The sequence below is a fragment of the Amyelois transitella genome, chromosome 6 (assembly GCF_032362555.1).
Source record: "Amyelois transitella isolate CPQ chromosome 6, ilAmyTran1.1, whole genome shotgun sequence".
NCBI lineage: Eukaryota > Metazoa > Arthropoda > Insecta > Lepidoptera > Pyralidae > Amyelois > Amyelois transitella.
In genome coordinates this window covers 9,839,805-9,865,907 of record NC_083509.1, presented here as the reverse complement: position 1 = coordinate 9,865,907, position 26,103 = coordinate 9,839,805, and the positions used below count along the sequence as shown (strand labels likewise).

General features: G+C 35.9%; 5 protein-coding genes across 8 annotated transcripts; 2 read left to right on the top strand and 3 right to left on the bottom strand.

Annotated features, from left to right (window-relative positions):
- Positions 1 to 282: 282 nt before the first annotated feature.
- LOC106131134 (calumenin-B) lies at positions 283 to 7,250 on the bottom strand. The gene is made up of 7 exons (XM_013330130.2): positions 7,030 to 7,250; positions 6,730 to 6,954; positions 4,031 to 4,190; positions 3,192 to 3,318; positions 2,814 to 2,935; positions 2,188 to 2,303; positions 283 to 1,591 (listed from the first exon to the last, which is right to left on the bottom strand). The coding sequence occupies exons 2-7, from the start codon at positions 6,945 to 6,947 to the stop codon at positions 1,366 to 1,368; spliced, it is 969 nt and encodes a 322-aa protein (XP_013185584.1). The 5' UTR covers positions 6,948 to 6,954; positions 7,030 to 7,250; the 3' UTR covers positions 283 to 1,365.
- An 82-nt stretch (positions 7,251 to 7,332) lies between these two features.
- Positions 7,333 to 11,352, top strand: LOC106131146 (ubiquitin carboxyl-terminal hydrolase 46). 2 transcript variants are annotated; one of them, XM_013330142.2, is made up of 8 exons: positions 7,333 to 7,570; positions 7,746 to 7,826; positions 7,900 to 8,116; positions 8,485 to 8,565; positions 9,273 to 9,466; positions 9,726 to 9,983; positions 10,369 to 10,527; positions 11,043 to 11,352. In XM_013330142.2, the coding sequence occupies exons 1-8, from the start codon at positions 7,526 to 7,528 to the stop codon at positions 11,151 to 11,153; spliced, it is 1,146 nt and encodes a 381-aa protein (XP_013185596.1). In that variant the 5' UTR covers positions 7,333 to 7,525; the 3' UTR covers positions 11,154 to 11,352. The 2 variants fall into 2 exon arrangements, with proteins under 2 accessions (XP_013185596.1, XP_013185597.1); XM_013330143.2 differs by having other exon boundaries at positions 7,334 to 7,570; positions 10,384 to 10,527.
- A 1,253-nt stretch (positions 11,353 to 12,605) lies between these two features.
- On the bottom strand, positions 12,606 to 13,865 carry LOC106131155 (large ribosomal subunit protein eL21). 2 transcript variants are annotated; one of them, XM_013330153.2, is made up of 3 exons: positions 13,710 to 13,865; positions 13,376 to 13,513; positions 12,606 to 12,982 (listed from the first exon to the last, which is right to left on the bottom strand). In XM_013330153.2, the coding sequence occupies exons 2-3, from the start codon at positions 13,502 to 13,504 to the stop codon at positions 12,632 to 12,634; spliced, it is 480 nt and encodes a 159-aa protein (XP_013185607.1). In that variant the 5' UTR covers positions 13,505 to 13,513; positions 13,710 to 13,865; the 3' UTR covers positions 12,606 to 12,631. The 2 variants fall into 2 exon arrangements, with proteins under 2 accessions (XP_013185607.1, XP_013185608.1); XM_013330154.2 differs by having other exon boundaries at positions 13,662 to 13,768.
- A 781-nt stretch (positions 13,866 to 14,646) lies between these two features.
- LOC106131229 (uncharacterized) lies at positions 14,647 to 22,186 on the top strand. Of its 2 annotated transcripts, XM_013330245.2 has the most exons (8): positions 14,647 to 14,834; positions 14,910 to 15,385; positions 16,043 to 16,120; positions 17,888 to 18,010; positions 18,581 to 18,704; positions 18,889 to 19,008; positions 19,422 to 19,675; positions 20,013 to 22,186. In XM_013330245.2, exons 1-8 carry the CDS (start codon positions 14,751 to 14,753, stop codon positions 21,160 to 21,162), a joined length of 2,409 nt encoding a protein of 802 aa, XP_013185699.2. In that variant the 5' UTR covers positions 14,647 to 14,750; the 3' UTR covers positions 21,163 to 22,186. The 2 variants fall into 2 exon arrangements, with proteins under 2 accessions (XP_013185699.2, XP_013185700.2); XM_013330246.2 differs by lacking the exon at positions 18,889 to 19,008.
- Positions 22,187 to 23,342: 1,156 nt separating this feature from the next.
- LOC106131228 (nitric oxide synthase-interacting protein homolog) lies at positions 23,343 to 25,709 on the bottom strand. The gene is made up of 2 exons (XM_013330244.2): positions 24,872 to 25,709; positions 23,343 to 23,594 (listed from the first exon to the last, which is right to left on the bottom strand). Exons 1-2 carry the CDS (start codon positions 25,561 to 25,563, stop codon positions 23,408 to 23,410), a joined length of 879 nt encoding a protein of 292 aa, XP_013185698.1. The 5' UTR covers positions 25,564 to 25,709; the 3' UTR covers positions 23,343 to 23,407.
- Positions 25,710 to 26,103: the final 394 nt, after the last annotated feature.

Genomic DNA, 26,103 nt, shown 5'->3' with positions numbered 1-26,103 from the left:
TACAAGAAGAATCCCAAGTTTAATAGTCATTCAAATGCCAAAAATAAAAGAATTATTCTTGTAAAAACTCATTTATTAATGATCCATAAAGCTTACCTACTACATTTTATTGCAACGAAGTAAATTACCACAACTTTTGTAATACGTTAATAAATTTTATACAAGAATATCGAAAAATGGCCGTTAAAAATTTATCAATAGGCATATAAGTACATTTTCGTATTAAAATAAATGCAATTAATAATAATAATCACTTTAAATGTTACATACGTCTGGTACAAATGGAAGCATTAATTAGATTTTTTAATTTTTATATAGACTATGTTACCTATATTAATATCATATTGGAAAGGATATAAACGGAAATAGCTTTGGTATAATCTATAATCACTAATGTTAAAAACTAAAATATATCTTAAATAATTACTGATGGAGAGATTCTACGAATATGGCAAAAGACATAGTTAACATGAATATATCTTAAAAATAACTTTAAAACAATGTTGCCAGGTTAAATTATATTGAACCTCATAACCAATGTATGTATATGGGGGAATACAAAGTGTTTAAAGCCTGTCTTATAAATACCAATTCAACCCAAAAATTTAGCAATTTTAATGTTTGTTTATTCCAATTTTGCTTGTTTTGTGCGTCTCATTTATCTGAACATAAATCACTACACCAAAAGGTATCATGGCGTTAAAACTTTTTAAGGCAACCAGCTAATGTATATATAAGAAGTAGCTAATCATGTAATGGCAGAACTTTTAAAAAATAACACCCTATACTTTTTTTTTGTATAGTATTTTTTTCTGGATAGTCGTGTTAACTGATATAACACCAATTCAAAATTGTTTTCAAGTACTTTTTCAGCTACTTTTAATAGCGGTACAAAATTATTTTCTGCAGCAGGTTTTAAGTAAGAAATTAATAAAATATGTAAAGAAATACTTTAGTACTTAATGTAGGTAATTAATAAACAGACCTACATATTGATACTGAAGTCAAATGACAACAATGAGACGGCTAAGAGACATTCACGCGGACCAAAAAAAAATTAAGACTATTGTATCCTTTACCGTAAAGGATACAATAGTCTTATTTTTTTCTAATGTCTAATGAATTTCTCATGTGTTTCTCGCATACATATCAAATTTAAACAATAAATTAATATATATGACAAAAAAATAGTTTCACTGGCCCAAACCTAGGTTATGATAAAAATCCATTACCTGGAAAGTAGCAAACCAGTTCTTATTTTCTCCAATCCTCTTTTATTTTCTTGTTAACATCGGAGCCTGCCTCAAAGCTGTCACTTAAGTTAAAAATGTTATACTGAACGTTTCAATATTAACATCGAAATAACTAAAACTCATCATGCCTAGCCAGCGCCTCGCCAAAGTCCGTCGCTTGGGACCCTACGAAGAGGTCGTATTTGTCCAGAACTTCTGCTTTTGTGAGTTTCTCGTCCGCGTCGGAGTCTGCCTCGAAGATGAGGTGCCTCGCCTCGGCCTCGGCGTGGTCGAACTCCGGGGGCGCGATCCAATCGCGTACCTCGTTCTCGTCCATGTAACCGTTTTTGTCTGTATCTCTGGAATTAAATGATAAAAGTCGATAAATAAATTAGACCGACATAGCCCAGTGAAAGTGAAGTAACCAATGAATCAAGCAAAAAAGGGTCTCGTCCTTTTTCGTCTTAGCGTCAGTACCGGTTATATTGTCACCTCTCTGGGAGGGAGCCCGATGTGTACTTTTTGACCATGACCCTGGATTAGATAAGTCAGGTATTTACACAAAGCGACCTCCGCCTGATCTCCACAACTTTCACAGGGGAACCTACCCCATATTGGATAATGGCAAAAACTGCGCTAGATGACGGCGCCTATTCCCTTAATAGCTTTATACGACATCCGTGGGCAAGAGATGGAGATAAGCACTTTCAACTATATCAGCAACAGATTCCGATGACAAGAAGGTCACGGAGGTCAGACGACAGTCTCTGGTAATCACCAGTTTTGGCCCTTACTTTTGTTCCAGGTAAATCCGTTTTAAATAAAGAAGATAGAAAACACCAAAAATACTTAAAGATGCGATGCCCGTTGACCACATTTTTTAATATTGTCTTATTTTATTTACTAAGAAACAAAGATTTATCCCGTTTTTAACTAGGCAAGAAGGAATCCTCACCTGTAGCCGGTGAACTGGTCGCGTTCCTGCTTGACCCAGTCTGGTTCCTCGCCGTCCTCGCCGTCTTCGGGTTTGTACATGTCTCCGATGTACTCCTCTAAAGATATCTTGCCGTCCTGCCGATAATATAATAACGCAGGTTTTGATTTCGTGAAAAAAAATCATTTTCACGATCGATTCAATATTTTCGAAGATTAGCCTTTACAAACAGCAATTAAATATACAAACTTTATATCTTTATAATATTAGTATAGATTATTCAATGAGTTTGAAATGTTCATTCAATCATCAAACATATGATCTATGTATTGTTACAAACCCATAAACGTTTCGCCAATGTCCTTAACCCATAATAGGACGTGAAGGGGGTAAAGATTCTGTTTTTCAACAATACATGGATCAATCGAATGGTGATCAAAAAATTTCACTCTTAGTCAATATGTCTAATTATATAATATAATTAATATAATAAATAATAAATACCCTTTGATTTACAGTGGGCTACGGATTTCCTTTATCAGAAAGAGGTATGAAGCTTACTCGATTTTACAGTTCGGCATTTTCAGTACTTTCATCTTATTTCCATAAAAATGCGCTTTTATTTTGTTAAATACTAAAATACTAACATTATCTTTGTCGATATCTTCCAACGTCTCCAAGACGACCACGTTTCTCATCTCGCCGTGGTCTTCAGGATGAAGGAACGCAGCAAACTCAGTTCGGTTCAACGCATCATTCTGATCCGCATCTGAAATCGAGGAATTAAAAATATAAGTTTAAAAATCACACTCGCACTGGCCATTATGGCACAAAAAAGAATAAGAATGGTGCGATTTCAAATTATATGAAACAAAAGACAATTTGGTGGAGCTTGCCAGTAAAAAGTTTTTATTGATTTAACCATGAAACGCACACTTCACTGCGTCGTTACAATATGCTACCACCCGTGACTTGACAACCTGTCAAGTCTTATCTATTTTTTTAAATATTTCTGTGGTACCAACCAGCAAAATGCCACCTCCTTCTATCTCTCTTCATAAGAGCAGCGAATGTGAACGCTTCACTGTCGTGTGTCTTCAGGTCCTTGTGGTCCATGTCATCCATGAAACCATAAACATTTTTCTTATAATCCTGAAAACAGAAAAATAAGTAAATTAAATTTTATCAAAGGGTTCTTTCACCTCTGAGGTAGACCCCTCATGGCTGTATGAAGCATTTCTTCAATGGTCCAACTTAGTTTTGCTTACTTTGCATGGTATAGCTCTATAGCTACTCTACTATAGAGTTTAAACATTATGTGTGTGTGTATGTATCCTCCATACAACTAGGTAAAGAATGCTAATTACAGTGATATTTGAATGGTACAAGGCGTAGGTGACGCAATCATTGACGGACGTTTAACCGGCTACGGGGAATTGGTTTTTAAAACCAAATCCTTTGGGGGCCTAGTATATCTGCAGGCGACTGTACGTGCAAGGGAGAGATAACGAAATTACTGTAACTTTTTAACCGACTTTTCTCTAATATCAAGAGAAAAGTTTTTCAGCTCTAATAGTTTAATCGTAGAAACGGCCTCTGAGGTGCAGCGGCAGTGTGCTTGTCTCTGACATAGTAAGTCCCGGGTTCGAATCCCGTCCAAGGCCTATAATAAGATACGATCTTTTTCTGACAAGCCTAGGTCTTGGAAGTTTATCTATATAAATAGAAAGTTATTATAAAATATAGTACCTATCGATGAGTTAGTACGTACGAAGTTAGTTCGTAACGAGTCTCGCAATTACTTGTAATTTGCCCCGTACATACTTATAAAAAACTACCAGCCACAATGTAATCTAATCCTTACCTCCCACGTAATAGTGTCCTCATTATTAGGGTTGTGCTGCTTCCAGTGCCGCTCGACATCCTCATCAATATACCGCCTCTGCGTGTACCTTATCCAGTCTTTCAGTTCCACCGGGTTGATGTACCCATCCTTGTCCGCGTCGATTTTGTCCACGATGATTCTGGAAGCCAATTTATCGGTTTAGTGATAAATAAGACCGCTGACCTCCGGTAGAATATGATTTTTATAACGTTTATCGAATTTCATTAAGCTGAAGTTAGTCTCTCAGTATTTTCGAGACTGTCGGCTCTGCCGCGTAAAGAGGTGATTATAAAAAGTAGGTTATCGTTATCTCAAACTAATTATATATTCGCTGACTGATAAATGAGATATCTCCATTCCATCTGACAAAAGCACTTTCAAATTCGTTACCAAAACTATTCATAGCACTTTATTGTTACAGAAAAACATCTAATATTTTTATCTAAAACAATCGAGTAAATGTTCCTATTCTTCTCTACCGAAAAGGTCAAATACAAATCAACAACTACAAAACATTTACAAATAAAGGGCAATATTTTTTTTTATTACATTAATTAACTAGAGGATAGTCCTCTGGTTAATTAATCTAATAAAAAAAACAGAACTTCGCAAAATCTCAATAAAAATCTTGTCTTAATAATAAGACTTTCAACCCAGATTATTTAGAGAAAATATTTGTTTAATATAACTCACGCACGTTGTGTTATTTTAGGATTTTTTTTGTATAACAAATTAAAAATATGCTAAACAACCGTCATAAAGGATTAAGAATTGATATTAGTATTAGTGTTTGGGTAAATACTATTAACTATCATTTAAAAACCGGCCTAGTCAGAGTCTGACACGCGCACGATGGGTTCCGTACCATCATCATGATTGTTACTTAAATATAAATTTACTTACTATATTTGCGTTTGTACCTGTTTATTAATAATATGGGCCCTCTTGTAATAATTACTTTATTATTTATTTATTTTGAAAGATAATATACTAGGAGGGAAAGGTCGGAGTGGGAAGACCTAGACGAACGTATCTTGATCAAATTAAGGACGTCCTGGTAAAGGGTCAGGTCAAAAGTATCTGAAACCGCCGAGCTTGCATGAAGAGAGAAGAGATTATGAATGTGGATGAAGCAAAGGAAGTATGCAGAGATTGTGGCAAGTGGAAAGATGTAGTCTCTGCCTACCCCTCCGGAAAAGAGGCGTGATTTTATGTATGTATGTACATATGTATAATAAACAAGTAAATATTCTGTGAAAATTTTAAGCATATACCTATAACAGTCAGTCAAAATTACTTTCACATGTAGGAAAAAAGGGATAGTACATACATACCATCACGCCTGTTTCCCACTGGGTCAGCATGGATTTCTACTTACTGCGATACTTACAGACCTCAATGTAATAATACATTATCATAATTATTTATAAAAGGGATAGTAAGGAAGTATAATAATAGTTACATACATATTTGAACCATTCCAACTATAGATCCATAAAACAATTTACCCTAGCATTTTATCTTAATAAAGCTATTGTTCAGTTTATCTAACCCACAAAGAGTGGGCAGATAACACCACTAAGATGAAGGAAATTATTTCATGTTGATATGGCAAATATAGGATGTAGGTTAATGACGCCTAGTTAGAGTTCACTGAAATTTTATTATGCCACACAATCTTCTAGAAGTTCTACTTATATGAAGGAAACTTTGAAAATTAGTATCATATTTATTTTTAATCAAGGGAAAAGCTAATAAACTTGTGACTCTTCTTTTAGGCGATGGGCTAGCAAACTGTCATTTAAACTTATCACTGCCTATTTAAATCTCAATCCCATCATAATGATATACAGAACAGCTGAATATCAGTCTAATCAGCACATGGCTCTGACTGGCCCATAAGGACTAATGATGTATTCACATGTATGTAATATTTTTTTTTAATATAAGTATATTTATTCAAACAAAATAAAAACTACAACCCACTATTAAAGAATGCAATTGTTAAATTATTAAGTTCAAATCAATGCAAAAGATTTTTTAATTTATTATGGAGAGACCTTAGTAAACCATAACAAATATGTTGTGTATGCCACAAAGCTTCCACTACTGGCCATAAATATTAAAAGAAATATAAAAGAAACAATACAGAATTACAGCAGTATTGATGAAGAAAGCTAAATTAAGTGTATTTAATCAGTTGTACTCATTGAGTAACCAATATGATTCAATATGGGGTTTCATTAAGAAACATGAATATAAAGCATGTACAGTCAACAAACTTTCAAGGATTGAATATGGTCACCGTGTAATTGATTTGCATTGTCTACTAATGATACAGACAATACAGCAAAATTATTAAATATTTATTTTAAAATATTACAATGAAATGATGATGATGAATGATACTATTTTTAAATACTACAGAGATATTTTTCTTTATACACTAAATCATTTAGGTGTGTATGATTATATTGAGAGTACATATTTAAATGTTCCATTTCCACATAAAAAACATAACATGGGAAATGATATGAAATATTGACTGAGATAGTATAGTGGGCTCAGGAGATAGCTGTGCCACCTCGCCCTACTTGGTGTATGAAGGGTGGCCCAGATATCTTCTGTACTGTGTGAACCATATTGTACAATAAATATTAAAGTAATAGGTTACTTACCCTAGTCTTCTTTTACTTTCCTCAGGAGGCAATTGATCAAATGTTTTGGCCTGATCTTCACCAAGAAAAGCATCATGGTCAAATTGTTTATTGTGGTGTTCATTCTTGAAGTGCTCGGCGTCCGAAAGATGATCCATCATCCTTTTTGTCTCCTCACTTGTAGGCAATCCGGCGAAAACGGTGGACACCGTCAGCGCGACAAATAAAGACCTCAACATTTTACAGCTGCAATAAAAAAGCATTGATAACTGAAAAGCAAAAATGATAAAACAACTACATATAAAAATGGAACAAAATTACCTTAAAATGTAATCAGTAAAGAAGTGATGAATTTGTGATAATTGTGATTTCAGTGCTGAAAACAGCCACGTCAACACTGACCACGTAAACTTCCTACTTCCTGAGTAGTTCAGATAAACGGGGACAATGCCGGGAGACGGGCGGGATGCTGGATATCTAAAGAGAGGAGGAGGACGGAGGGACGCAAAGAGGGACGGAATGAGAATTGAACGAGACTCAACCACTACTGAACTGAACGAGTGAGCGATTCATGCACACGTACCATCAGAAAAGAAAATTGTATTAGTTTGTGTCAAGAAGCTGTCACTGTCACTCTGTCACTACTCTTAACGTCTATGGTTAGAACGTTGTGCTTGTTTTGCCCAATTGGTAATTTCTAAATTATTAGATTACATTTACTAATTATGTTTCTACTAGCGACTGAAGTTTGAATAAGAATCGTACTTGCGGTAGCAATTGCGTGTCCTGTATACAGGTTCCAGCAAAGGGATTGCAAATGTCAATATGTCAGGATCTCGGCCTTAATTTCCAACAGAGAATGGTGAGAGAAGTGCATACTAATTTGATGTTCGGTTGCTAATTCAAGTAAAAATGTAAACTAAGCTTTCTTTTCATAACGTTCTTAATACATAAAATTACAGGGTGTTGAAAGTTTTGTAATGTTTAAGTTTCATTTATTTCGCTAACTAAATATAAACGAAAACTACCCGTTTCAGGGCGCAAATATATCACAATTGGAAAGAGATATCGGGTCAGAGCAGTTTCCCCCAAATGAACATTATTTTGGATTAGTCAATGTAAGTATTTCATTCGAACTTTGAGGTTAATGTCGAAAAACTGGTTCTTATTACTGTTCACTTTTTTTTTCAGTTTGGAAATACCTGTTATAGTAATTCAGTTCTTCAAGCACTCTACTTCTGTCGCCCCTTTAGAGAAAAAGTTTTAGAATATAAAGCCAAAAACAAAAGAACCAAGGAAACACTGCTAACATGTCTAGCAGACCTTTTTTATAGCATTGCCACACAAAAGAAAAAAGTAGGCTCTATTGCACCTAAGAAGTTTATTGCTAGACTGAGAAAAGAAAAAGGTAAGATCGTTCAGAAATTGTAATACCAAAAGTAGAAAAGATATCCTATAACTGCATGTTTGGATAAAAAGGAGTAAGATAAAAAATAACTGAGCTTACAGACAGATTTTTAATAATTTACTCCATTTTAAAAGCTTAAAGGGTCAATTTTCATTCAATTTGCTTCAAGCAAGGTTCTTAGAATAATTTAAAGAAATATTGTATAAAATTGTGTGTAAATTTTAATTCTTATTGGATAAGGTGTATTTTTGTAATCTGTTGCCAAAAAATTAAATTACATCCGTTCACCTTTTATATCAATATTGTGAACACCACAGAGGGAATGTGGGCTATTGTTGTAAAAAAGTACCTACCTATTTATTTTTCAGAGGAATTTGACAATTACATGCAACAGGATGCCCATGAATTCTTGAATTTCCTTATAAACCACATCAATGAGATTATTTTAGGTAAGATATGATAAGATTTGATAAACTATATGGTAAGTTACATTTGATATCCCAGTTAATTGTGTGATGATGTCACAATGATTCAGGTGGCTTGAGATTGATTCTCATCACTAATTGATAAGATAGATGAGCAAATACTCATTTTTTTAACCAAAAAAAGAAAGATTGAGAGAGGATTCATTGCACTTTTTAAGACTCTTTTAGAGATTTGATGTTCAAATTCTATCACCACCTATGGTTCTACTAAACTTTTTTCTATACCAGCTGGATCATAAGAGCAGTGTGGTGCTCATGCATTTGCTTTCCGTATCAGCTCACCCTTATTTGACTCCCTACAAAGTCACTTAAGTTTCCCTTTAGTTCTGTATTACTCACCCACTAATCTTTGAAGCTGAAAATACATGTTACTTCTTGCGTAACCATGCCTATATGTTGGAGAGACAAACCTCTTTAGAGTTTTAGAGGCTTTTGCTCCTAATTTCATCTTTGAATTGATTCTATGTATTGATAGAATTTGTTTTATCTTTCATTTCATGTCTCTCATCTTATATGTAACTTAAAATAAAATATCTTTTATTTACCGAGTTCTCCGTCATTTTAATTAAACCACTACTCTGCTAAATCTCTAATCCAAACCTAGAAGTATAGTAATACTATACCATCAACAAATAACCAATATTCACATACTTTTAAATTTATTCTCACAGCCGAGCGCAATCAAAGTACACTGAAACTGCAAAAGAACACGACCGGTGAGAATGTGACATGCAACGGCACGCTGCCACAGAGCACAGAACCGACGTGGGTGCACGAGATATTTCAGGGCACCCTTACCAGTGAAACGAGGTGTCTCAATTGCGAGACAGTGAGCAGCAAGGATGAGCATTTTTTTGATCTTCAGGTAAATAGCGGCCAGAGAACCCACAACATGGTTTTTAGTTGTCGTATTTTTAATAAAGTTATATCTCTTAAGAATAATAAATAGCTTCTTATTCTTTGGTCTTGGATTAATTATTAAGTGGATTATTACCTCATAACTTAATTTGAGGCTAGCTCAATGTGGCTATAAACTTGTGTAAATAATCATTCAATTTAGCTTTTGACATTGTTTGCCTTCTAACGTTCTCCTGTCTAAATCTAAAGTGACATTTCACATCCAGGTTGACGTAGGCCAGAATACGAGCATCACGCATTGCCTAAAATGCTTCAGTGACACCGAGACCCTGTGTAACGACAACAAATTCAAATGTGACAACTGCAGCAGCTACCAAGAAGCCCAGAAGCGCATGCGCGTGAAGAAACTGCCACTAATACTGGCATTGCATTTAAAGAGATTCAAGTACATGGAACAGTACAATAGGCATATAAAAGTCTCGCATAGAGTCGTGTTCCCGTTGGAGTTGAGACTTTTCAACACTGTAAGTAATGTTATATCTACATATAACAATACGTCGCCATATTATGGTTATTAAATCGCCACTTTAATAGATCTTGACCCAACCCTTCGTAAAATGTCCTGGGTCTACTTTACGACCGCGATCCATGAGGAAATAAGACGGGTCAATTTACACTTCGCAATGCCCATCGCTCCTTATTCCGTGGTCTTGGGTAATTCTAGAATTCCTTTCCTGCTCCCCTTGATGCCGTCTCAGCTTATCACAACCAGTAGTTTGACATCAGGAAGTGCCTAAATACTGTATAAACGAAAGATTCAAAAGACACCCTTATTTGCATTAACGATAACGTTGTCCTTATACTCTTTTAATTTACATAGCAAAGATAAAAAATTAATAACAAAACTAGGTGTTTCCCTTGCAGTCCGACGACGCTGTGAACCCGGACCGTCTTTACGACCTGGTTGCCGTTGTAGTACACTGCGGCTCGGGGCCCAACCGGGGACACTACATCAGCATAGTGAAGAGCCACGGCTTCTGGCTGTTGTTCGACGACGATATGGTAGATGTGAGTATACAAATGTATACATACATATATAAATTCACGCCTCTTTGGGTAAGCGGAGGCTACATCTTTCCACTTGAAACGATCTCTGCATACTTTTTTCGCTTCATCCCACGTCACTCTTTATGTAAGCTTGTCAGTTTAGGCAACTCTAAAATACTCAGGATGGAGGTCCACCCAGCACTGGTCTTCCATTGTTCTTCCACTGAGGTTGACATCTGCATAATATATAGATAATCTATATAAGACAAATCACATAGACTTACCAAGTCCCAGTTTTGTTGCCTATTTGTTAGGACCTAGGGGCTTGTGCACAAAGATTGATATGTCTTATCTTCCCTCTCTTTCTCTAAGCGTGATAACTGAATAAAAACAAGGGTGAACGTAAGTCATTTGTCGTGTCAATATTGAAGAATCTGGTCACTTTTTAGGTCCATCAATAGGCATCACTACAACTTGCACAGGCCCATGATTTAGGAATGACAAATAATTTTAATTATTTCATTTATTTCTTGCAGAAAATTGATGCGTCAGCGATAGAAGATTTTTACGGCCTAACTTCAGACATTCAAAAATCGTCCGAAACCGGTTACATATTGTTCTATCAATCTAGGGACGCTAGTTGTTAAGTTTCTTCATTAATTATAGTAATTTATATTATTTAAGATAGTCACTATCACAAATCATGTTATGCCGCGATTGTTAAAGTTGAAAAGGCATTATATTATTGACAAATTGTTTAAATTCAAATCATTATTATTCAATTTTTAGATTTAATTCGAGTGTATATATTTCATTTCATAATACAAAGTTGCGATTCTTCTCAGATTTTGTTGTTTTATTTATAATTTATATATTACAACTCCACGAAGGTCGCCTTGTGGTGGAGGGCTTATTAGCAAAGTAAACTATCAACCTGGTTAAAACCAATTAAAACTTTAAGTCACGACACGAGTATTTGTTTGTTTATGTTTATTTTTTTATTGCGTGCGCAGATTTACCTGCACTAGCACCTAGGTCATAACTGAAAATCAGCGTATTGCTCTATAGCAATAAATTCGTTGAGTTGTGACGTTTTTAAATTGCTGCAACTCACACCCTAATTAATTTGTTTTCCATATGAAATTGTAAATTGTGTGTTGCAAATCAAACAAATAAATTATCTTTCTATCTAACCTTTGATCATGATCTTGGATAAGTCAGGTTTATACACCAAACGACTCCCCTCTCACTTCCTCAGACTTTACAGCGCAACTGAACCTATTTTTAATAGTGGTAAAAGAAACAATAGATAGCTTTTCCCTTAGTCGCCTTTTACGACATCCATGGGAAAAAGATGAAGAAGTCTTATTCAAAAGTGCCCGGAAAACTACATGGCACCTTCAGACCCGTCTAAAGAATCTTCACCTAATGCCTTGTGTGAGGTTTGCCCAATTTCTATAGGTTTGTCAATATAAAGTGCCCCATATATCGTTCTAACACTACAAAATTTTGCCAACATAGGCATAGAATTATTTTTACAGTGAAAAAAAACTACACGCATTAAGTATCTAAAAATCCGGCCAAGTGCGAGACGGACTCGCACACGAAGGGTTCCGTTCATTATAATCACACTTCTACATGTTTATTGCAATCGACAAAAAAATTGGTAAAAATATATGAAGAAATGCTATTTTTTCCTTGGGATTTTATGATTACGCCGTCAATACATACCACGTCGCTGTCGATAGAAAAAAAAGTTTGTAATATAAGAGCCCCCCCTTTTATAAGTACTTTTGTATTTATTTAATAGCTTATTTTTAAGGATACAAGTATAAATATTCTGTGAAAATTTTAAGGGTCTTCCTGTAACATATGTGTTGCATGGGAACATGCCTTAATATTTTCGTTTGAACCTTTTCAGTATGGATCCCCAAAAACGAAAATATAAACTATAAATGATGAAGCGCATGTATTTTATTGACCAGTTATCTGAACTATCTACATATGTATAAGCCATTATTGATTTCATTTGTATCATTAGTGGGTACCAGATAAACTGGAAGTGGGGCAATTTTTTGTTGTGTAAAATAAAAAATGAATCCTTAAAAATAATATATTTCAATTTTTAAGCAACGAATTCATAGGGAATAGGCGCTAACAGTACTGGTTTCTCCAGTCCACTGACGATGTGCGCAGCCTTCGGGGGCTGAGGTTGTCTCTTCAGCTTGATGATTTTGCCGGCAGCTTTCGCTTCCTTCAGGAGCCTTTCATTTTCCTTCACTCGCTTCAAGAAATCCTGTCTGCACTTTGAGTGCTTTACATGCTCAATGCGGATGTTGATGCGTTTAGGGATGATCCTGCCACGCACCCTTTTGTTCACAATGACGCCGAGAGCGTGTGCTGTGACGTTGTAGACGCGGCCAGTCTTACCGTGGTAGACTTTATGTGGCATACCCTTCTGTACTGCACCATTACCCTGTAATCAAAATAGATCCTATTTTAATTACTTGACTCGATATTATTTGTAAAAACTAGCTATCAATATAATATAGGTATGTTGCATGTCTCTATAGTTTGTTTAGTTTTAATAATGTATTGGCTCCTGTTTTCAATTGTAACTAAACTAAAAATATTTAATACTTCTTGACAAAACTTATGATACATTGATAGTATGATTACATACTTTATAAAAAGAGACAACTATACCAACTAAAAGGTAACCTTTTTAATAGTCCATATAAGTCATTCTACAGGACTACTCGTTTCAAATTGGATTATAGGTAACAGGACTTATGTTTACATCAACTGTAAAAATTCAAAACAAAATACGTTTATTTGAGATCTTCCTATGACCACAATAAGTACTTACCCTGATGTCAACGATGTCGCCGATTTTGTACACTTTCATGTACGTGGCGAGAGGGATAGTTCCATGTGTGCGGAACCTGCGGGCGAACAGATCCCTAGTACCGCGGCGATAACCCTTTGAGTTCGTCATCTTTTATGCCTGAAAGCAAAGCAAAACACCATAAAGGTAAGGCTTGCAACCGCCACACGTGGAACTCAGATTCACATACAATATTTCTAAATGTTTAAAAAAATGACATTACACTAAATTAGTAAAAAAATAATTTTAAAAACTATCAATAACATACTATTTTACACGTTTTATCAATTAATTCCTAAAATTTTAGAATAATCACCTTGTGATACAAAGCTTGACGGATAAAGAAAGAGGTTAGTTTAGTCTATGGTTTCCGAATAAGAATTAATTGTTGCCATAGTAAAAAATAATAAAGACAAGTGTAGTGTAATAGAAACGAACGAAACCGAAAGAAAACGATACAAACAGCACCGAGGAGTGGGCGTTACATTATATCATAGATCGTTTGTACGATGTTGTATCTACTCGTCAACGCAAACGTTGTGGCCGACTATGACAACAATTTATTTCTACAACGTCAAAGTCAATGTTGTCTCCCGTCGCGGAATGCCGCGACTTCTTCGTAATGACGAAGAAGTAAAAAATAAACAACGACAACGAAAGGAACGAACAAACACCTCTTGTGGCCGCTCGTCGAGCATAAGTTGAAAAAAATGAGCATTCAGTCTGGAAAAGTATGAATAAAAGTTAATTTTATTTTCTTACATACATATGATAACGTCTTTACCCCTTATGGAGTAGACAGAGTAAGTCTAAATCAACTGAAAGGCCATGTCTAAAAGAAGAATCCCCAGTGTATTGGCCTATCCTCTTTTTATGACACATTGATAAACACACGCCCATCTCATAAAGTACCGAAATTCACAGGGCCTTTTATTTTCGTTGTCGAATAATCCATCAAAGTTATAACTGATTGCGTCGCGTGATTTTATTTTTGTGACTTGTGGCGTATAGATTTCGCCACAATATACAATACAATAAGCTGTAAAAATGGTCAAACGCACACAAAAACACACAAAACGCTATCACAATCGTACGACAACAAACGTCAAAAATTAAATGAATAAGCTATCTCTACGATTATATTTCACTGCAGGCTGGCCCCACTAAGACTCTTAAAATCCAAAACGCATCCAAATCTATTTTGTCTATAGACATCAATTTGTTTGTCAATCAAATTGTCAAGTGTTGTCAATTCCGTACAATCAGTCAAAGGGAGATTTTGGTCTTGTGTTAATTTTCAGGAAAAAATTAACTAATGTGGTGTGTCATTCTTTATTAATATACTCATTTCGGAAACATGACCACACCGCAAAGTAGTATTACAGTAGACTCGTGTCAATTTACGCCTGTATTCTTAATACAAAATCCTGGCGCCATTCAGGTATTTTTTGTCCCATAATTCTTTGAGTGGGTATTGTTTGTGAGTTTATTTTTACAATGTCATTTTATCTTGCAGGGAAGATCTTTTGTGATTGCTCAAGATCGTGTTGAGGAACCAAAGCCAGTCAGTGATAACCTAAAAAAATTTTATGAAAGCAGTGGGCTGCTCGAAAACAACCTAGCTAATACTGCAAGTAATGTTACTAAACCCCCGATACTCAAGAAGGCTGATGGGAAATTGGTTGGGAACAACTTGAAATTCGGTAGCTTTTTCCTACCTAAGATAGAGAACACTCAAAAACAATATATAGCTGTAAATAATGTTGTCCTGAAGACTGCGCCAAAGCCGGTGCCACCGGTTCCGGCTCCGGCTCCTGCTCCCGTGATACACACCACAGTACCTCGAGTGGAAGTTGATAGGAAGATTGTAAAGATGAAAAACATCCCTACAAAAGTGAAGACTTCTCCAGAACGCATCTTGCAATTTTTCCCAGAACGTATAGTAAAGACTATATCAGACCGCCCAGCGCCTAAGACTCGACCTAAAGAAAAGTAAGTTACTATGGTATGAACTCGAATATAAAATTATTACTATAATAATTAATATCATTACATTTCTTTATCATGCTTCATGCAACTATTTTGTGTTTTGTGTGTATTATTCTGATAATCTCTTTGTCAGTTGGCAAATGTGCCCTAAAATCTTTTCCATTCCTGTCTCTCCACTCCACCTACCCTACATCACGCCACTCTACATCATGTCCTACCAGCAACTTGTCTAATGTCATTGTTCCATTACTATTGCTATACTTTTGCTACTGTTATGAAATGTATGTAATTAACATGGCATACATACATCACCTTTATAACATAGCCTATCCGCTAGTACCTGCATTAAATGCAGCCTGTTCTCATGAACTAGGGTTCCCATGTTATTTTGGGCCTGCTATCCGCCATTAGATTTTGTTAAATACATCACTTCATATTATAGAGAAAAGCCTTTATTTTCTCTGTCTGCATGTATGTGCTAACTCGAAAAGTTGCGGACGAGTTCGTTCTTGTTTCAAATGTTAGAAAGACGGATTTCTGGAGAATTGAAAATGATAACTGTGTGAAGCTGGGCTAGCCACTTTCTCTTCATCCACATTCATTACACTTCAAGCAAGCTTGTTGTCTTTACTCTAACAATTTCTTTATTTATTGTTACAGTGCAATTATCCCTTTGGCAACTAAACAAAATAAGCATACTTCAGTGCAATTATTGAAATTAGGTGAAACATACCACAGGTCAGTTGGAATTATTACTTTGTCTGTATCAAAATTTACTTAAATGTTACCATAAAAAAATTACATATTTGGTAACATACTTAATTATATTTTGAACTATAATGAATAAATAAATAATTTATTACTATCTATTGATTGGAGGAGAAAAAGTTGAGCAAGTGAAAGAGTTTGTATATCTAGGATCAAAGTTTACATCAGATGGCAAGTATGATAGTGATATTGAAAGGAGAGTGAACGCGGGGAACATGGTGAATGGAGTTTTGCATGCCTTTATGAGCAGTCAGAAACTATCCAAAAAGGCTCGACTGGCTGTGCACAGGGGCGTGTTGGTCCCGACATTAATGTATGGGAGTGAAAGTTGGGTATGGCAAAAGAAGCATGAAAGCAGAATAAATGCAGTGGAAATGAGAGCGTTAAGGAGTAAGATGGGTGTGAAATTGAGTGACAGGATAAGGAACAACGTGATAAGGGAATGTTGTGATGTGAAAGAAGATGTAGTTACAGGAATAGAAAAGGGTATGTTAAGATGGTTCGGTCATGTGGACAGGATGAATGAAAGCAGGTTGGCTAAGCAGATATACAAGGAGAGTGTGGAGGGAAAGGTCGGAGTGGGAAGACCTAGACGAACGTATCTTGATCAAATTAAGGACGTTCACCAGAACGTCCTTTACCAAAAGGGTCAGGTCAAAAGTACCCGAAACCGCCAAGCTTGTATGAAGAGAGTTATGAATGTGGATGAAGCGAAGGAAGTATGCAGAGATCGTGTCAAGTGGAAAGTGGTAGTCTCTGCCTACCGCTTCGGGAAAGAGGCGTGATTTTATGTATGTATCTCTTGATTAGACACCATGACCAGACATGTGTGTTTAAATTAATTTTGTATTCATGTTTACCATTAAGTTATGACTGTTATTTTATTATTTATTATTGAGATAATGTGTTTGTTTACTGATTACTGATAATGTAATTTATTTTAATGTTGTCTAGGTATTGAATTTTATTCCCATAATGATGACCCTACAAAATACATACATACATACATATAGTCACGTCTATATCCCTTGCGGGGTAGACAGAGCCAACAATCTTTAAAAGACTGAATGGCCACGTTCAGCTATTTGGCTTAATGATAGAATTGAGATTCAAATAGTGACAGGTTGCTAGCCCATCGCCTAAAGAAGAATCCCAAGTTTGTAAGCCTATCCCTTAGTCGCCTTTTACGACATCCATGGGAAAGAGATGGAGTGGTCCTATTCTTTTTTGTATTCGTGCCGGGAACCACACGGCACAAACAAAATGCATAATATATATATAAAATTGAAAAGATAAATAAATATATATTAAAAAAATCTTCTTAAGTACTGTACTTAAATTTTTTCTGGAGTCTTTGCTCTTGTAACTTTCTTCAAGTTAAGGAAAATACTGTTAGTACAGTTCATATGAAAGATAACCCATTACAAACAAATAAATATTCTCTGATATTCTTAAAGATATTTGATTACATCTGTTTCAGTTCAATTTCTATGGTCTTTGCAAATAACTTTTCCTCCCTCTATACTTGATAAGTAAAGTTTATATTATGTTGAATAAGAATAGCACGCACCACAAACCACAATATTTTTCACCACAGATGCCGTAAAGGGCGACACAGTTAATGATTAAAGTTAGGATTCTTCTTGTAGGCGATGAGCTAGCAAACTGTCACTATTTGAATTTCATTCCATCATTTCCATGATAGAAGCGTATGTATGTTGAAATAATAAATTGCAGCATCAATCAACTTAATGAACACCAGGTGAAGATGGTTAACCAAGCTCTGAAGATCTTCAACAATCCAGCCGCGGCCGCTGAACCCACCTATGACCCTGTCACTAATACCCGCTTTATATACAAGTAAGTTTGTACTTTCTTACTTACTCTTTGGTGTTATGTGTAACTATTTATAAAAATAGTATTTATGTTGCATCAAATAAATAAAAAAACAATTGCTGTATTTTTCTGTTGTAAAATGTTTTTGAAAATAAGGTAAGAACCTGCTAACCTGACACTGTATATAAATGTCATCTAAATGTAAGTCTTTACACATTGGATAAGATTAGTTTTAAATCTGTTATAGTTTGACTGTGAGAATCTTGATTATATGACAGATTTTAAGTGTATCTTAAGAAAGTAATTTCATAAATCAATACCTGCTCTTGTAGCATGGCTCGCAAGACGCCGTTATTATCGCGCGAAAAACTATCGCTGTCCCGTTTCACATTATAATAAATAGCGAAACTGCGATAGATTTTTCTCGCGATAAAAACCGTGTCGCGCGTATAGTATAGCGTATAGCGTACCACGGGGCTGAATAGAAAATTAATAGTCCTTTAGTCTCACTTAAAAGTAATAAGATTAATAAAGTTAAGACATTGTAATATTAAAATTACCTATGTTCTAATTATAATAAGTTTTTATTTTCAGGGTTGTATCGCCAAGAGATTTGACTGTAGTTGGCAAAAACAAACTGTTTGTGAAAAACAATAAAAAGGAGAAGAAGGTAGAAGCAATCAAAGAAGAAATAGAGCCCGAAGCTCCCCCTGACGAGGTATGTCGAGACTTTAATACTACACCGAAAATCCCCACTTTGGTTACTAAATAATCATTATGAACTTTCAATTTCTGAATTAAAAGCGATTCAGCACATTCCATCGCCTTTCAAAATTCTCTCACTTTCTGGTCTTCCACTACCCCTTCCACTCGGAGTTAACTCTCGAATATTGTTACTGCAGGTGAAAGTAACAAGGAGTGGCAGAAAAGTCAAGTTCCCAAAACAAATGGTGCCAGAGGACACACAGCAAAAACCAAGAAAGAAACGAGGGAATGTAGTGTCGTGCATCCAATGTTCTGCTGTAAGCACAATTTGCCTATATACATCGCAAAGACATAAACATAATGTCTTTGCGATGTATATAGACACACTCACACAAATGTCACATATTTTCCCTCATGCATGAGCCATGGTCACTTAACTAGGCGTTGACTTGATCGGGCCAATTAGACGGTAATTACAACGACTTAATAAGTTAATCTGTGTTTAAAACAATGCCTAATCACTTTCGATTACATGTTTTGACATTACGCTGCTTAAAGTTTTGCCGTGCCGAAACTATTTAATGAGATAATATGTTTACTTCAATTTTACTATGTAGAACAATTAAATTTAATCAGTAGCTCAACTCCAAATGAATGTTACCATCATTTCTGACCTAATGCAAGAAAATCTGTTGAGAAGTAATTAACAGAATTATTTATTTTTACCCAGGAATTTAGCAGCCTCTACAGACTACAGAAGCACTACGAGAGCCAACCCACACATATACCAGCTAAGATCCACTCCAACCTCTTCCATTGTCTGTTGGCCATCGTCAAGAGTGGCTCTGAGGAGGACCAGGCGAACATGTTCATACAGCAGTTGGAACAGCTGATTGAGAAGCTGAAATCGTTATTGCCATGCTTGCTGAAGAAGATTGATGGAAGTGAAGGCAACTCGTGCAATGTTAACGATGATATTGGCAGGTGTGTAGCATATTTATTTATATTGTATGGAATATTAAAAACATTTTGTTATGTTCAACTTAGACCAAGAGAGCTACAGCTACTCATAAAGTTAGATTGGATATTGAGTCAATAATACTCCCAATTCAAAGTAAATACATAATTTCAAATTCAATACAAAGTTTCTATAAAGAAAGGTCAGTTATAGAGAACCCGAAACCGACAAGTTTGCATGAAAAGAGTAATGAGTGGGATGAAGAGAAATGGAAAGATATGTAATCTCTGTCTACCCCACCGGGAAACAGGCGTGATTTTATTGAAGTTGTTCAGAAATAAGTTTCGTCCTTTTTTCTTTCAGATTATTTGGCATGAACCCTGGGAAATACAACCTCAACATGGATGCTCTTGCCTGTGTAAAGGACAAGGATGGGTATTGCTGCCACAATCCCCCGCCAAAACAAACTAATCCTGATCTCCAGTCCTCACAGTCCTGGCTGGGGCAACATGAAGACGTCCCAAATGAGAACGACAACGAAGACTGCGCGAGAATCAATGCGGTCGACAAATGGCCGACGGCAAGCAAAAGACTTTGGAAGATAAAGAAAAAGAATTCTGAAAATGCTAAAAGAATGCGGCTAGCTTCAGAGAATGTAGAAAATGCCGGCATAGAATTAGATGTCGAAGATCTCATTAGTTTTACTGTTAAAAAAGAGAAAACAAATGAAATGACTGATTCAAGTGCAATAACTATAGTTAAACCTGTTGTAAAGGAAGAAAGCATGCCAATTATACCTACTGAAATTATAAGTGACGATAATACACAAGAACAGGAGAATGGTTTACATCAGATTGATGGCATCAAACAACCAAAACTTCCACATTTACAATTCCACAGTACACATTTTGATATACGATCATCACCAATCAAACCGTCAGCAGCTGTGTTCTGCAAGTTTCAAATTGACCCTGAGAAGATAGCGCGGTTTGAGGCGCAAGCGATAAGACCGTTGGATCTTGACAATGAACAAACTAAAGTGCCCAAAGATATACAGCCTGAGATTATACATTCAGATCCTATACAATCTGAACAAGTACAGACCAATCATATACAAAATAATTCTATTACAGATGTAGATAGTGTAGACATCCAAAGTATATTACAAGATGTAGATTTATCATGTAAGGATACTAGTGTATCGCATGACATCAATTTTGAAACTAAAGACTTTTTTATTAATTCGGATAATGACAAATCAGATAATTTTATGAAGTGTTCGATAGAGCCATCATTAATTCATGTTAATCATATAGAAGATAAGTTACCACTGAGCAATGGGATAGATCAAACTTTAGACAATGATAGTGATACTCGATTGTTAAGCCAAGGACATTCAGTATTGAACTTTTTGGAGTCATTGAGCAGTGATTGCCTATCCTACCCTGAGACTGATATTAGAAATACAAATGTCGACTTTCAACTAGATTTATTTTCTTTTCACAATTCGTAGTAGTACAATTAAGATGAAGACCTGATTCCAACATACACTGTTAGCTAGTTATAAAGTTGTTACTTCTTTAAACGGGTCGTTAAAGTCAGTGAGTGTCCTCATCATGATCTAATGAAGCTTAATGGATCATTATTCTTAATCACTGCCTGCTTCTTCAACATATACTTATTCAACCACTGTTGAGCACATGCCTCTCCATTATCTTCACTACCCAAAGGTTGACTGGAAGGGATTGCTTAGCGATAAGTCCGCCTTTGCTCAACATATTCATAATGTATGATTCTACTTCATACATATGTATTTTTCTTTTTTTATGGGCTATAAAGATAATTTGTATAGAATTGTATCTTTCCATCTAGACGTCTGACCAGCGGGCTAATGGTCTGCCACTGCCATTATATTTCTTTCCAGCTATTGGTCGTCATTCCAGGACAGATTTGCTCCATCGAACATCTCCATGTCTGCACATATGACCCATGCCTACTTAAGTTTACAGTTTTTTTTTACCTTACTGCAAAGCAGTGACCTACGTCCACTTGCGCTCGTGAATGACGATGTTACGGATTTTGTCTTGGAAGAGATGTACCGAGAATACTCGTTCCATGGCTCGTTGGGTTACCACCAGTCGGTTATCAGATTAAAAAAAAACTTTAAAGTTACCTCCTTTTAAAACTGCAAGGTATTTTATTCTTTAAAGAACATTACCGGACATGACAGTTATTTTAAAAATAGCGCCAATAAATGAAGCAATATACATTACCAACTATGACTTTTTAGCAGGATTTAAATCAGAACGAATGACGTTAATGGTCTGTCCCCTCAACGGCCCAATTGAGTTAACTTTACTCAGTTGATCACTTTTATTCTTGTCTTGTGACCTGCAGATTTAACATGTTAAAATTTCTGTTAATTTAAAATGGTAGATTAGCTAACGCCTGGTAAATAATGGTGGAATCAGGTCTTAGTATAAAAGATTTATATGAATTATTATTAAGAATAATTTTAATAACTATTTTTAATTAGAACAAATATAGAACAATATAAGTATAATAATTTCTTTTGTCCTTTTTATTGTAATTTGTATTACACAGCAATGTTTGTTGTGAGGCACTATCCTGTTTCTCCTGGCGTAAGTCCTGGTTACAGTTACACCTTAACTGGTTGGCTTTCTTTTTTACTTTACGACCAGGACCCTAAATTGGTCGAGTCAGGTTTCTACACAAAGCGTCTGTGAGGCGCTATATTCATTTCCAAAGCTTTCACGCTGGTCTGGTAGCAAAAAAAAACATAGTGTGTGACAGCTGCTTCTATTCTTGTGTAAATTGTAAAAGTCAATTACTGGAAAGGCAAATAAACTTTGGATTCCTTGAGGCAATGGGCTAGCAACCTGTCACTATTTGAATCTCAATTTCATTATTATGCCATACAGGCTGTATGCTGTATACAGCTGAACGTGATCATAACCTTGAAGACTTGGCTTTGCCTAAACTCGGAAATGATAAAGACGCGATTATAATCTTCCTCCTCCCGGGTTAGCATGACACGCGCGACGTTTTTGTCACGCCATAAACTATTGCTGTTTCACTTTTTATTATGACGTAAAACTGGATAGCGATAGTTTATCGCGCGCGACGTAAGACAAAAGCCCCACTGGTTTACTTTTGGCTCTAGACATGATGATGTGTATATTTTTATTCCACCTGTGGTACAGTACTAGTGCTATATTTTGAAAACCTTTTGTCGGACCATTTAGTGTTTTGTCAGTAGTCTACATTACAAAATTTTCCCTATGTTCCTCTCCGTTCTCCAAAACTTTATGTATGCATATCTTCATGGAGAATCAGTGGTTTTTACTTGAAGACTGACAAACAAACACTTTGACATTTATTATATTAATATGGATGGGTTATTTTTGTTTGTAATGAATAAACTTGAAAACTACTAAACTGATTTCAACATTATTTGGTACAGAGATAGACTACACTTTAAGAGTAACTAAAGTGTAGTCTATCTCTGTACTATAGGCTATTTTTTCTGTAAATCCCCACAGAAGTGGAGCCCTAAATCACTTTATGAGGCTCGTAGAAACCATTAACAATTCAGTTTATAGGTCTTAACAAGTGGATTCATAGAAAAATAAATGATTCTTCAAATTGTAAATAAACAAACAAAAACACATAAATGACTTATTTACATTTATTAAACTATTATAAAATTAAATTAAAATATTGTATACAAAATACAACTACGCTTGTAGAACCGGCCTCTCGTTCTTTCCTTGCAAGTTCTGATTAGTGAGGGCGTACCCAGTGCCCCCCCTCTGCAAAGGTATGATGTCTTTCTCCTTCAGCTTCTCTCCAGTGAGCGGATGCAGCCAGTCTTTCTTGATGATTTTCTCAACACACTCCATTGTGACTACATGGCCAGTTGTCCTGAAATCCATAAAATGTAAGCTTACATAAAATTGAATATAATAAAATCATCTCCAATGTAGTTGTGCAATGTTAGTTGTACCTATATTGCAAATCCTATGGGAATACTGTCTTTTTCCAGGATAATATCTTGTGTGGGAGAATGGTAGGTCTATTGTGACAAAAAAGAACAGAGCTGTGATAAATGAAATATATTTTTCTTGTTCTGTTCAGTCTGTCCTTAATAGTTGACAGAGTTCAGAGGAATGAATTGTGGTTAGCACTTTCTATGCATGGGGTGAGCAGTCTCTTAATACAAGCACTGAAATCCTTATATGAGGATTCGAGTGCTTGTGTCAGGATAAACGGAGCGCACACTGAATGGTTTAAGATTGAGAAAGGCGTTAGGCAAGGATGTGTTGCATCACCGTGGCTGTTCAACCTATTTATGGATAGTTGTTTGACAGATTTGAAAGAGTCTGAAAGTGGATTAAGGATGCATGAATTACTCGTCAAATGTCTGCTCTATGCCGACGATCAGGTTATACTGGCGTCATCAGTGGAGGAGTTACAGGAGATGATAAATTGTATGCATGAAGCTTTAAAAGAGAAAGGAATGAAAGTGAACATAAGTAAAACTAAAACACTGGTTTTTGAAATGGAGAGGAGGAACATGGTGAATGGAGCTTTGCATGCCTTTATGAGCAGTCAGAAACTATCCAAAAAGGCTTGACTGGCTGTGCATAGGGGCGTGTTGGTCCCAACATTAATGTATGGGAGTGAAAGTTGGGTATGGCAAAAGAAGCACGAAAGCAGAATAAATGCAGTGGAAATGAGAGCGTTAAGGAGTATGATGGGTGTGAAATTGAGGGACAGGATAAGGAACAGCGTGATAAGGGAATGTTGTGATGTGAAAGAAGATGTAGTTACAGGAATAGAAAAGGATATGTTAAGATGGTTCGGTCATGTGGAGATGATGAATGAAAGCAGGTTGACTAAGCAGATATACAAGGAGAGTGTGGTGGGAAAGGTCGGAGTGGGAAGACCTAGACGAACGTCAAATTAAGGACGTCCTGGTAAAGGGTCAGGTCAAAAGTACCCGAAACCACCGAGCTTGCATGAAGAAAATTATGAATGTGGATGAAGCGAAGGAAGTATGCAGAGATCGTGGCAAGTGGAAAGAGGTAGTGTCTGCCTACCCCTCCGGGAAAGAGGCGTGATTTTATGTATGTATGTCCTTAATTTCTCTATCAGCTATGGAATCAAAATACAATTATTATTAAACTAAAGAAATTTACCTGATAACTGCACAAGGCACAGCATTATTTAAGATGTCATGTGTCACCGGGCACATGTACCGATTTTCTTTTGCAATTAGAGATTTTTTGTCATCAGGATCGTTAACCAGAGTCCACTTTACCTCAATAAGGTCCTTCATCTTCAATGGTTTCCCACTTATTGGGCAGTAAACAGTTGGATCTGGCTTCTCAACTTTTGATATCTTAGCATCTGGTAGCTGTGATGGAACCCAAAAACTAGGAAGTGCCTTGTCTTTCCCATTTGCTAAATTTGAGATTGAGCTTGATGTAGATGCACCACTTTCCGAGCCTTTGTTATTTGTGTTAGTTATATTTTTCTCCCTGTTCATAAACTTAATCAGTTTAGCTTCTCTTTCTGCCGCCGCCAACTCGGCTTTCTCAGACTCCTCTCTTTTCAGCTGCTTTTCATACTGCTTCATTTTGCGAGTGTATTCTGTCTTTTTTGTAATTACATATTCTAGTATCGCTTCTTTATCGAATAGGTAACCTTCTTTTGTGACCACTGGATTTCTACAAGGTTGTAATGTGAGGCTGCAACAGTCGAAACTTTTAACGGAATCCTTACCTACTCTTTCGCTTTGAGTCCCATAGCCAGATGCTGCTGCGTCTTTTTTCTTTTCGTGATAAGTATATACAGCTCCCGCAGTACAATTCCGTGCATGTCTAGTCATTTTGATTACCTAGCTTTCATAGAAAATTTATTGATCGCAATAAAATCACAGAAGGAACTCGCAACCACAACAGAATAACAAAAACACAGCCAAAAAGAACAAAGAAATACACGTCACACTGGTCACACACCAAATGCAGCTGTCGAACTGTCAGCTAGTGTTGTTGATCGATAATCCACAATCGATAGTTGAATTAGAGGCAATAGTATCGATTGTATCGATAGCAGAGTTTCCATCAATACTTTTAACACCGAACACGCATATCGAATACACAATCGATATTATCGATACTATTTCAATAGCTATCAATACTCTCATTAATTGTTGTTGCCTATCGATAGTGAACTGGGTTCTTCCCTTCCTATCCTCTCCTTTCTTCCTCTTTCCATTTCATGCCCTCCTTTCTCCTTGAATTGATAATATTGAATCACAGGACACTACCGATAGTGCAAACTTAGTATCAATACTATCGATAGTAACTTTAATATTGAGCTTCTAATTCTAACTATCGATAAAGTAGATGATTACGAGGGCAATATT

Bases quoted from the DNA above. Each gene is read 5' to 3' on its own strand.
- LOC106131228 (XM_013330244.2), bottom strand. From the start codon at position 25,563: ATGACTAGACATGCACGGAATTGTACTGCGGGAGCTGTATATACTTAT. The intron at 23,595-24,871 runs GTAAATTTCTTT...TATGGATTTCAG, and splicing joins GTGCCTTGTGCAGTTATCAG to GACAACTGGCCATGTAGTCA.
- LOC106131146 (XM_013330142.2), top strand. From the start codon at position 7,526: ATGTCAATATGTCAGGATCTCGGCCTTAATTTCCAACAGAGAATG. The intron at 7,571-7,745 runs GTGAGAGAAGTG...TACCCGTTTCAG, and splicing joins TTAATTTCCAACAGAGAATG to GGCGCAAATATATCACAATT. The intron at 8,117-8,484 runs GTAAGATCGTTC...TTTATTTTTCAG, and splicing joins TAGACTGAGAAAAGAAAAAG to AGGAATTTGACAATTACATG.
- LOC106131229 (XM_013330245.2), top strand. From the start codon at position 14,751: ATGACCACACCGCAAAGTAGTATTACAGTAGACTCGTGTCAATTTACG. The intron at 14,835-14,909 runs GTATTTTTTGTC...TTTATCTTGCAG, and splicing joins AAAATCCTGGCGCCATTCAG to GGAAGATCTTTTGTGATTGC. The intron at 16,121-17,887 runs GTCAGTTGGAAT...AATAAATTGCAG, and splicing joins TTAGGTGAAACATACCACAG to CATCAATCAACTTAATGAAC.
- LOC106131155 (XM_013330153.2), bottom strand. From the start codon at position 13,504: ATGACGAACTCAAAGGGTTATCGCCGCGGTACTAGGGATCTGTTCGCC. The intron at 12,983-13,375 runs GTAAGTACTTAT...TTTTGATTACAG, and splicing joins GCGACATCGTTGACATCAGG to GGTAATGGTGCAGTACAGAA.
- LOC106131134 (XM_013330130.2), bottom strand. From the start codon at position 6,947: ATGTTGAGGTCTTTATTTGTCGCGCTGACGGTGTCCACCGTTTTCGCC. The intron at 2,936-3,191 runs GTTGGTACCACA...CCTCGATTTCAG, and splicing joins AAGGAGGTGGCATTTTGCTG to ATGCGGATCAGAATGATGCG. The intron at 1,592-2,187 runs GTGAGGATTCCT...ATTTAATTCCAG, and splicing joins GACCAGTTCACCGGCTACAG to AGATACAGACAAAAACGGTT.